A 12,388-nucleotide genomic window follows, 5' to 3' on the forward strand; every position below is an offset into this window, starting at 1 on the left:
ACTGTTTGTTTACACAACTTCATTTTGAGATTTCTAAAGGTGTAAATCTTTGAGACTTTTTCTAACTTCATGTGCTTCTGTATTTTCCTTTAGAAGAATTGCAAAAATTTTATAAGTATTTGTTGCAAGGAGCTTCTCAACTTTCCCATAAAATAGTTGTTAAGAACTCATGCCAGCAATTTTACTCTTTATGTGAAATATCCCTGAAATCAATTATGAGACCTTGCCCTTTGATGCTTGTCAGACTTGTTTTCAACAAAATGTGTGTATTTTGTTTGGTCTTTCTTTTATCGTGGTTTATTTGTGGCATAGCTTATGAAGAAACAGTTTTTGAAAGTTATCTAGCCTAACATGTCAAAACTGTGTGCTATAGAAGCCTAGTGTTATAGATTTAAAATATGAAACATGCATGCATTTACTCCTGAGCTTGGAGCTCAAATAAAATGATTTTCTATGCTAGGCCGAGGAGGACAAGAAAGCCAAAGAAGCCACCATCAAGACCCTGCAAGAGGACTGCGCAGCCCAGGAGGAGGTCATCGCAAAGGTCAACAAAGAGAAAGCTGCTCTAGAAGAACTTCAACAGGTAAGAAAACAAAGATTATTTTTTCTATTGTTATTTACCCTAACTATTTATATATGAAAGAAAGGATACTTTTTGATAGTGATAAAATATGGCAATACGGACCAGACCAGGGTTTTGCATCGAAACCTCTCATCATCCTTATCAAAGCAGTTTGAGAATACTCTTCTTGTTATTTCTTAGTGTTTGATAATATTAATTGGTAAGGAAGGAAACTGACATTATGTGTTGATTCTCATGATCATTTCAGGGTAACAGGGTAAAAGATTGTCCTTTATCTGATGACAACATTGAAGCTTTGTGATTTGATTTAAAGTTTTATTAAATGTTCTAATTTAAAGGTGGCTATGTTGTAAATATTGTTTCGGGCGAACAGGGTTAATTATAGATGGGATCCAAGGTAGAAAGGTGACCCAGTTGGAGAGGAAGCTATTTGTCTTTCTACCTTTTGGATGGGTGAGGGTGAGGTGGGTTAACTATTGTTTATGATTGGTATTGATGGAAACCTATTGTCTTATTTCAGAAAACAGTGGAAGACCTTCAAGCTGAAGAAGACAAAGTCAACCATCTCAGCAAAGTCAAGGTTAAACTAGAAGCCAACATTGAAGAGGTAAGGTCATTTTCAGGTTAATAGTCAAATTAATTTCTAAAAAGGATATTCCATTGAGAAACAAATCTTATATACTAATCTTAAAGAAAAAAGTATGCAACACTTTTAATTACAAACCCCATTTCAAATCTTGTCCCTATTGCCCGAGCTGTGGTTGATTGAATATAACGCATTTTGAGTGGCTAAAGCTAGGATTCTTGTTGATTTACCCTTGAAATAGTATGTTTGCTAAGCTAGCTGTTAATGTATTTAAACTTTCATCAAAATGCATGTTTCTTTTCTTGATTAGTAGAAAAATGTTCTATCTTCTGTGGATGATTGAGTTAAATATTTTAAACAATACAAAACATTAACAACCCAACATCATTCTCCCTGATGTTTACCAAATCCCTTTATAATCTGCTATATCTATGGATCATAATTTGGTGATATTTTGAAATAAGCTGTCAAGAGATTTAAATAAAGAAAATTGTAACTTCTTTTTCATGACCAGCTTGAAGATAACCTAGAGCATGAGAAGAAAGGTCGTGCTGATGTTGAGAAGGTCAAGAGGAAACTAGAGGGCGACCTTAAGATGACCCAGGAGACTGTGGAAGAGTTGGAGCATGCGAAACATGAGATGGAGGAGACTATCAAGAAGTAAGCAAATGGCTTTATAATAAACCAATGGTTATACAGAGTAGTGACATATATGAATATGCACATTGAGCAAGTACCTCATATGTGACTGAGTACGGAATACCCTGTGATGCTCAATAAATTGTGTTATGTGGACCACAGAATATGCATGATACTCAATGAATAAAAACCACCCGGCAACTATCCACATTATTGCTTACAAATATCCATAGGAATGTTCTTGTTGGTAAAGGATATATTCGAATGGAATGAGCTGTTTGTTCGGAAGTTCCCTTTTATTTTAAGTCACACTGTAAATAAGGTAAAACAACAGTGATTAATATTAATACATGTTAGAGTTAATGAGCAACGTAAGGGAGGTTTATACTGAATATTCATCACATGCTCAATGGGCATTGCCATGTCAAGTACTAAACTGATTGTAAAATCAGCAACGTACTGCAGAGAATAGAATAGAATATGCGTCATAAAATGAAAACCTTTTCAATAAGCACAATACTTTATGAAAGAAAAGAGGATAAGAAGTGTAGAATGCATAGATTCTCGATGAGCAACATAGTACAGTGCATGAAATATATGTGATGCTCAATATAAAGCTACATATTGATAATTGTTGGATATTTCTTATTTCTTTTAGGCGAGACAACGACATCAACCAACTGAATAGCAGACTGGAGGATGAACAAAGCCTTGTGGCACAGCTGCAACGAAAGATCAAAGAACTTCAAGTGAGTAGTCTTATTTCCTATTTTCAAATCATTCGGAGAATGCTTTAAGGGAAAGAACAAGCTCAAACATATAAACCTTCCATGATTTCATAAAAACTAATAATGTTCAAGTAACTTACAGTACTGTCAATATTAAACACACTCAACAGCAAAGTTGGCAAAGTGTAGTGCATTATAGTCCACAAGTACATGCTTTTATCACAAATTTGATTTTTACCACTATTCCAGGTATTGGTTCTTTTGTACAGTGCTGCTCTTGAGCATGTTTTATTTCATGATAACAGCACTTTAATATATGGTATTTGTTATTTATATTATTTATATGATAAAAGTTTAAAAGAAAAAGCAAGAAGATGTTTACATGATGTGTTAAGTTTTATGTCACTTCCGTTTCTGCATAACCTTGGCATTTAGCGATAGATATGTCAAGAGTTTGGATTAAAAATGTGTTTCCAAAAGTACAATTTAAGTGCTTTAATTACCACCAAATGTGTCCTTCTAATAACTTTTAATGTAAGTAATTTGTGACCTTTCAAAAGTTGTATGTTTCCTTTCTCTATTTATTATTTAAGTTCCACGGTTGTTTTTAAAAGTTTTGGATCTTCTGAATTTACATTAAGGGATGTTCAAAGTTTAAATATTTGAAACAGATGGCAAAGGTTCATGAATCATTAATTTATGTTTAGACAGTAGGATGTCATAAAGTAATACAAGACATGACTGATCATACTTTTTAAAGGTCACATATTTTCTTCAAATTGATTTGCCTGGGCCTTGTTTATTTTCTCAGTCTAACTCTAATGGTACCTCGTCAACCTATTAAATATTTCTCTAACCTCATTGTGACTCATTCCAAAAACAAAGTTTCTCGCTAAGCCATTAACACCGTCAATGATATACATCCCTCTCGACAACAGCGAAAACTCCAGCAGAAAATTCCTTCCCAAATTTGTAAACATGAATTACAGAATTGACATTAATCACTTCTGAGATGTTTATCGGCTACCCCGGTCGCATTTATGAGGTACCCTGAATAATGAATGCACTGATCATAGTCCAGTGTCAGCGATCTTGACTGCAAGTACTTTGAGGAAATTGTACAAATGATTTTGGCAAATTAAAATTTAAAATGAACCCAAACAATGTTTGTCTCCTCAGCTGTGTGACTTGTCATATCTTTTGTAGATGGCAAGGCATCCAAAGGAAACATGAATTCAAATCGTTTATTTATTGAGAGGGAGTAATGGCATGTACAGTATCTGTCAGTCGAGGCTAGACTAGATTCAATTAAATCAGGACTACACACCTTAGTTTGCTATGAGAAATGTCACAAGTGCAGTACGTTTAAATTTATATCGAATGTCCTAACTGTTTTTTTGTTTAGACAGAAATGTTTGTAAAGTAACTAATAATTGTAGGGTTTTGGTGTTTATCTGGTATTTGTATCCCATGCTGTTCTTGTTGAAAGAAAAATTGAAATATTTCATTTTCCCCCTCAAATTTCTGGTTTTTAAAGAAATGTTGAGATGTAATATTTGTGAGAATGTTCAGTTTAATAGAAATACAATTATTTGATCCAAAGCAATTTGCTTTGCTGTTTATTGTTAAATTATGGTTGGCAGAATTTGGTCAAAACTTTCCTGCAAACTTTGTTCATGAAAGTGAAATCTGAACAGATCCTGATACGATGTTTGTAAAGGCAAAGGTTAACAATTTGCAAGCTTGGTGCATTTTTTTTTTTTTTTTTTTGTATCTGGCAACAGTAGAGTGGAAACAAGCTACTGTACTTGAAAATTGATAATTTTCTGTTTTACTTCATGATGTACCAATAATGTCTCCACCTTGGAAGATAATAATTACAGAACAAAATATTGTATGCAAATCAAGCTTATAATTGAAAGGACATTGCCTAGAAAAACAAAGATTATAAAACTCAAATTTCAAGTCCAAACTTACTATATAAATTCCCCACTGTCTTTTTCATAAACAATAACTTTTTTTTGTCATAAATAACTAGATTGACTATCATGGCCTTTATTCATGTACTATGTGTATTAAAAGCAGTCGATGCAACATTAACAGATCTAGTGGAATCGTTTAACTTAGAAATCTTTGGAATGTCATTACATGGATTTATTGCTTGTTTCTTGTGCTCAAATGGTTAGGTTTTGTGTGAAGTATCATGTATGGTTTACTTCAAGTGAGAGACTGAAGGTTCATCTTATCCTGTTATCTCGGCGGTGAGGCAAGCACTAAATCATATTCATGACTGAGATAACTCAGTTATGCGTTAGTTCTTTCAGAAATAATTCATTCAGTGTGACCAGACAATTCTGGTATTCTCTACACCCCTGGTAATGATAATGATAGGTTGTAATGTGCGGAATTTATTTGAGGGGGTGCTGGGGCATAGCTGAGATATTTCAAAAATGATTTACAGCAAACCATAGCAATGACATGGATGTTGTATCATCGAATCACGGGACAAGTTTATTTCGAGTAACACCGCCTTAAATTTTCCGCTTATCAATATTTCAAGCGACTTCAATTGCACTGATAATCGTATCGAGCTGGGGTGTGTCCCATTTCAAGGAAGATCTGATTAATAAGTTTCAAATGTTATATGAAAGAATGTTGTAGTGCTGAAGACTGTGTTGCTATATAGGTTATGGAATGTTACTGCTAGTTGGAGTAGGGAAGTTCTAGTAGACCTGCAGTAAATGCAGATAAAATGTTGCTTGTGAACAGCTATGACAATGTTTGGAATTGCACAGAGCAGTCATTGTCTGTTTATGTCATCTCACTTGTTGAAGTTGCTCAGTTTTATATATTGTCAATGACAATGTCCTGTTAAATACTTTATGTGCACGTCACCGCTCAGCTTGTAGCACGGATACTTTACAACATTCTCAGAATGAAACGTCCTTAGTTAAATGTATACTAATTTCATTCTGGACAACCACAGGGTTTATAATGCATATATTTATATACATATATTTACATATATGAATACATATATTTTTCTATGATTTTAAACATTTCATTTAAACACTAAAGTTTGTGTGAATGGCAGGTTATTCAAATTCATTTAGCTTCTTATTATTGGATGTCTACTTTCTGAAATCTCATAATCTTAGTCTAAAACATTTGAGATAACCACCATCATACATGTCACCCAGATGAGGTATTTGTGTCTGTTAAATGATTGCTCTTCAAAGTCCAAATTGTCTCAGTGTTGTGTAGTTATGTACAGTAGGAGAGAACTATGCTGAAACTCAGATATAGGTCAAGGGGTGTTGGCTTTATGTGGGACATCTAACTATGAAGATATGTAGGACATATGTATGCATTTATGCATACATAGGTATGCATAAACCATTCACTGAACACATTAATCAAACTGCATTAAGCATTATTAATACAGTCAGGTGAATGTTAAACATCTGTAGTCCAAGTTTTATACATCTTTTCTTTCTGCACATGTTTGCTTAAGGTGAAACATTCCAATGTAACATAATGTGATGTTGTAGCCATGATGCAACACAAATGTTACCACTCTCCATACATGGATGTTGGTTACATAGGCTACTTGTGTACAAATGTGACTATGTGTACATGTTTGAAATGTACTATTTCTTGGCTGAATGTTTGTGTTAATGGTTACATAACCCAGCCAGGTTAACATTGCTTAATCAACAAGAGCTTGGTAAGGACTTGGGAATGTTGGCACATTACATTATGTGTCTTTTGAAGTATGATATAGTGTGCTGTATAATACAATGAGAATGCCTTGTGTTGTACATGTGGACAATGATATCCATTGTACCTATACAAAGCTTTATATTAGACATTAGGTATCACTGACCTGTAGCTCATAGTGTACTTAATTGTCATATGTTAAGCATATATACTAACCCACATACCAAAGGGCCCACCATTAGGGTTTGCCTGGTCTAGATCATTAAATTATGAATGGTACCTCATACTGTTAAGGGATAATTTATGTCTGCTTGAGTACATTGTTACAAGGGCATAGACATTCTCTGAGTCATCAGCATTAGATGGCCTATGCTGTGCCTATATGGTGAAAATATGTAAATAACATGTTAGGCTAGCAGCCTAACCATGTAAAGAGATAGCAAGCTAATATGTTGTACTCTGAGCCATGAACATTGGATGATGTCAGTTTCAATATGGGTACAAACATAACTATGTAGAGAGCTATGTGTAGTGTGAGACATCTACTTTGGATAGTCTCTAAGTACTGTATGGTCCATATAGGCCTATACATGGCCATGCAGATAGCAACATTCTTAATCTATGCTATAATCAATGAACCTTTGCTATTTGATACAGAGAAGAATATTGAAATCTGTCTAAAGCAGACTTGTGACTGATAGTTAATTTACATCTTTAGATCAATCCATTAGGAAAACACCCTTTGAATTTTGTGGGATGTCATCGAAAGTGATTCTGCAATTCCTCTATAAAACTATGAATATCAACCATTGTTTCATATTATACATGGTGAGAGAGTTTTGATACTAAGAAAACAGCCTATGTCACTCACTAACTGTTAAATCCATGCAGACAGACAGGCCAATACTAACAATATTGAAATGAGCTAACAACTTAAAAAAATTAAATGTTAGGTAGATGATATAACCTGGCTAGATTACCTCATGTCAGAAACACTTGGAAGTTTGTGGTTTAAATGAATCATAGGTTTGTTGTGGTGTATAACGCCCACGGTTGCCCACATTAGGCCTTGGAATGTCAGCCTTTATCTTATGTAGTAAAGCAATTACATCCTTGCGTACGAAATCAAAAATGCACGTGTTTGACTGATAGGTCTGTCGTACGTGTATATACTGTACCTCTTGTACGTGAAAGTGATGATCGCATGTTGAAAATAGTTTCAGCTGTCAATTTATTGAGAGAATTCTGTAATCTATACAAAGATGGTACTAAAGGCATCTTCAAGCCCTTTAACAACAGTCAGACGGTAGATGCAGTATTTCAGATTCGTTGATGGTACAAGTTCAAGCTTACATCTGGCTCCATGCTAGCCGCTTAACGTGGATCCTATTTCTCCTCTGGAATGTCAGACGCCCTCGTCGGGACATTAAAGGTTGAGGTCACCAACATTCCACAGCCAAATATGAACAGAGCCGTCTTGCTCATAAAGCCGATCCTGATTGGCTGCCTCATCAGTCGCACCTCGTTATTGGTCGATAGCCGCCGTGTGTCTTGTCATTGCCATACCCGGTGAACACAGCCTGGAAGATATCAGAAGTTATTTGGTCGCTAGTCACAGACGTGCAGTGTGTTCTTACTTTGACTCAGCTCTGAGGTGGAATGTAGGTGGTATCATCCATTCCTGATAAATAATTTTTGAATTCCTCAGCTGCCGGGGGTAACCGGTCCCAAAGCTCTTCAATTAGCTAGACAACAGTCGTTGACATCAGCTTCATCAGCCAAGATAAAAAGAAAATATTTTCACAACTCTCACTCCGCCGTGTCAAGTTTACTGCCTTCGTTTGATATATAAAGAGATCGCTGTTGAAGTACACAATGAGTTCTATCGTAACAAGCTCATCATCATCATCACGAAGGATGGAGTCTTCCGGGAGTACCATGTCCTCTAGCAAGTTTAGCAAGCTCAGCGCCAAATCAAAAAGGATTATACGACAGAATTATGAAATGGGACCCGGTGGTGCCGGCATGACCAAGTTATTCGAAGTAGGATTCAGTTCTTTTGCATCTTTTGTGTTTGTTTTATTTTATTTTATTTTAAACATTTTAATTCTCTCCACTGTAGACATTGTCAAAATGCAAATATCTCCTTGGGAATGTGTTTCTGTTGATTTTAATGTACCACCACCAACACACATACAAAAACAAGAGAAATAGCAGTTAGAAAAAATGGAGGTTTTATATGTTTGAACTTCAGGAGAACTTGTAATACTTTTTAAAGTCTGTTTGGTTCATATGTAGCAGGAACAGGGTAAGTAGTTTTTACTCTTAAAGAAAGATATGTATAAATACAATAATGCTTTCCAATATTCTTCATGTTTTCATGACTACTGAGAAGAGAATTAGGTTTATATCTTTAAAAACTTGCAATGTTTGTTATTAGGTGTCATTTTTAAGTTGCTAATTCTTTGGTTAATTGAATAGATTTTAGTAAGCTGAATGAAACAGTATGCTGGAACTAGATTATATCCAAATAGTGATATCTAAGAAGTATAAGCTGTACAAATGTATTGCCAGACACTGGCAGAGCAATCAGCCGGAATATGAATGTTCAAGATTTATAATATACAGGGACTCTACATTGCCAGTAGTACTGTATGATCACTGTTGTTGAAATCAAGTTTTGAATGTTAAATAATAAAATATCATAGAAAAAAATATAAAAATAATATATGTAGATTAGCTGTGAGAGAATTCAAAAGTAAGAACAACCAAACTTTAATCAACTTAATCATATTTAAACTGAATGTTCAATTGGCACTGCAAATATTGCATGGTTGGCCTCCCATAGTTTTCATCTATCATTAACTGGGCAGGGTAATTTTAGTTACTTAATGACAGAGGGAAAGGAATGCAGCTAACTATGGTATAAAGTTCTATAAATATAAACGGTTCAGCCTTCATCGCCAGCCATACTGACATAGAGAGCCCCATAACAAGCTTGACAGTCTCTTATTAATATTTCTGGTCTTGAATAACTGGCATTCGTAACATTCCATAGGTCAAACTTGGCCTTGGAACAGCTTGAGGCCTTAGCAACCAGTAATATGTACTTCCTCCTACATATACAGATATGATTGTAACATTTAAACAAACAGAATTTGGTTCCTAGTCTCTTATTAGCCGTTAAAAAAATCATCAGTACTTAAGACATTGAGAGAAGTTTTATTAATAAATGCCATGTCTTAATTCTTGATCAATATTGTTTTGATTATCATTTCATGAATGATACTTCTGTTTGTAAATAATGTCAGTGATTTGTTTTAACAAGTTATTTTGACTCTCGTTGAATTGTTCACCAACTTTGGCCTGTCATGGGGATCACACTGTGCCAATTGATCTGGTTACGTCAGTACTAGTAATTAACTCAAGTTGACATTTGAGTTTGAAATATATGAACATGCATTAAGGTTGGAAATGTTTGGAACAGCTGTGAGTGTTTCATATATGTCTGATTAAATTTGGTGACATATCCAGACTTAAATGCATGTAGTTTTGTGCAATACTTACTGTAAGATATGTAACTTAAGGAAACTACTTAAAGCAGAATTAATTCCAGTTTTCTAATTTTTTTCCCCATTTTATTAGGACAATGTTATTTAATTTCTTACTTAGACTTTTTTTCCAGATATATGCAAACTTCAGATTGCTTGAAATTATTTGCTTTTCTCTTTGAACCTAACATTTGTTTGATTCTACTCATTCGTAAATGTTTCATGAAAACAATTCTTGCAGCAAATATAAGTTATTAATTATTTGTAAATAATTTATATATTTAAATCCTCTAAATACTCATCTAAAGATTGATCAATGAAAAATGTTATTTTAAGGAAAACTTCAATAGTTTTGGTCCTTTTTTTAATCAAAAACTAAAAATCCTTCTCTTTGAAAAGATGAGAATGATTTTGAGTTAGACTCTTGATACATTAATGTGCAATTTCCCAGTAGTTTGAACAACCAAACTTTCTAGTAATATGTTTGTTACATCATAAAAAAAAAAATTGTTAGTAGAATGATGTTATATAACTATTATTAGTTATAACTATTGGAATAACTTAACTCAATCAGTAAGACTTGCCAACAGCCAAGTGGAACCTTCAAGATAAATCTAAAAACTTACCTGTTCCAAATTTCATTTAAGTAACCTTTTTTTGTGCTGTTTCTGCAAAGCGCCATGAGTATAGTACACTAGTATAGAAAGTGCTGCACTGAAAATGTAAATTAATTAATGCCTGAAATCAGAACTGGTGGCCATCTAGTAGGTTAAAGATTAACTAAACCACATTGTTGTCCAATAATCATGCTGCATTTATAAAATATTCAAGCTTTCCGTTCTTTGCGTTTCTTCTCATTTGTTATATAAACTTTTTCTTTTCTTTGAATATTTTCAGTATAAATTGTGAATTCTGCAAGTTTTTCATCCATATTTGTTTTTCTATTCCTTTCTTGTTTCGTTTTCTAGGCTCGTATTGAAGAGCTGGAAGAGGAATTGGAAGCAGAGAGACAAGCTCGTGCCAAGGTAAGAAGTACTTTTAAGGAGGATACAAAAAGGGGAGATTCCAGTGTGGAGGAGATTCCAGTGTTGAGGAAGGGGGGTGGGTGTTTATCGATTATTACACCCACAAAGGGGCAGAGAGGTTTGGGCCAAAATGATGGGTGGTTCCATGGTGGCAGATTTTTTCTTAAAAGTATACAAAAGTAGGAACAAATGATGCTAATGCCAGAAGTTATTTCATAATAATGACCAAGGAAATGAATGTAAACCATGATAGATGTCCACTGAACGCAGTAAGGCCGGCTGCCTTTTATTGAAATAGAATAATACGCTCAGAAGTTATCCACAGATATTGCCAATATTTAGAACGAATTTGTTTTCATCTTTAAGTACAGAAGCTCCAGTGATTCTGCCTTTCCCTGATACTTGTCTGAAATAAGCTTTGCTTGTACTTAACTGTCAAAGTGGTGCAAATATTATGCCTTTGAATAATATATTGTAGTTCATGCCATTGTTGTAGCTTAATTTGTTTGTCTTGGATTGGAAGGGAACCATTAGAACTCTTGTGATCTTAATTGGCAAACTTTATTTTGTCCCATCCACCATAGGCTGAAAAGACAGGTGGAGACCTCTCCCGGGAGCTGGAGGACCTTGGCGAGCGTCTGGAGGAACAAGGCGGTGCCACAGAAGTCCAAGTCGAACTGAATAAAAAACGTGAATCTGAACTTAGCAAACTCAAACGTGAGTTGGAAGACAGCACCCTTCAACATGAGCAAGTTGCTGCCTCTCTTCGTAAGAAGCACCAGGATACCAGCCGAGAACTTCAGGAACAGGTTGAACAGATGCAGAGGGCCAAGAGCAAGTAAGTCTTCTAATCATCTCACTCTCACAGAGTTGAGATAAAAAAAAATCCAAATTGATTAAGCCCGTTGAAAATTGTCATCAGATGTGTAATGTTGAGCAACAGTTTCTTTTACAAATGAACAGATGTGAATGTACAGTAGTAATAAACCAAAGCTAAAAAACAAAGAACAGAAAAAAACTTTCAAATTATCTGGTGGTATCATATCGAGCTATCACAAAAGCACCATTCATGGAATGCTGTCTCACTTTGTGAATTTTTTATCCATTTTTGACTTATTTTATTAGTCAAAACTGAGAACTGTTTTTTTTTTTCAGGCGTTTTTTCAGACGTTTTTAAAGACTGATTTAGTTTCTATTTGTCTTAACTGTGTTTACTTGAGTTTCATTGATTTAAGTTAATTTTTATTGGCCAAATTTATTATTACTCTTTAGGTATCTTTTCTGTACAATTTCTTTCAGAATGTTCTCTTTTACCCTGTAAAAGTGCTTTGAGATACCCCTTTATGTAAAGTTCTTCATAAATATATGTAGTTTTTATCATTTTATGTCAAGCTCATGGTTTTCAAATCTGCTTCCCATTTTTTTTTCATTTTTCAGGTTGGACAAAGAAAAGAACAGCCTCAGAGCTGAGATTGACGACCTGGCCGGTAACATCGATTATGTACAAAAGGGCAAGGTATGTTTGGGTATATATAGAAAACAGGCTTCATACTCAC

General features: G+C 34.5%; 1 protein-coding gene across 2 annotated transcripts in view; it reads left to right on the plus strand.

The window, feature by feature from the left end:
• The window catches only part of LOC139960531 (uncharacterized), a 67,137-nt gene that overhangs the window by 42,327 nt on the left and 12,422 nt on the right, over positions 1-12,388 (plus strand). For both annotated transcript variants that reach the window (XM_071958958.1, XM_071958957.1), the window contains exons 24-30: positions 461-583; positions 1,104-1,190; positions 1,684-1,829; positions 2,467-2,557; positions 10,776-10,832; positions 11,417-11,670; positions 12,270-12,348. In XM_071958958.1, the coding sequence (XP_071815059.1) occupies positions 461-583; positions 1,104-1,190; positions 1,684-1,829; positions 2,467-2,557; positions 10,776-10,832; positions 11,417-11,670; positions 12,270-12,348 (837 nt within the window). The remainder of the gene's footprint in view (positions 1-460; positions 584-1,103; positions 1,191-1,683; positions 1,830-2,466; positions 2,558-10,775; positions 10,833-11,416; positions 11,671-12,269; positions 12,349-12,388) is intronic.

The sequence above is a fragment of the Apostichopus japonicus genome, chromosome 19 (assembly GCF_037975245.1).
Source record: "Apostichopus japonicus isolate 1M-3 chromosome 19, ASM3797524v1, whole genome shotgun sequence".
NCBI lineage: Eukaryota > Metazoa > Echinodermata > Holothuroidea > Aspidochirotida > Stichopodidae > Apostichopus > Apostichopus japonicus.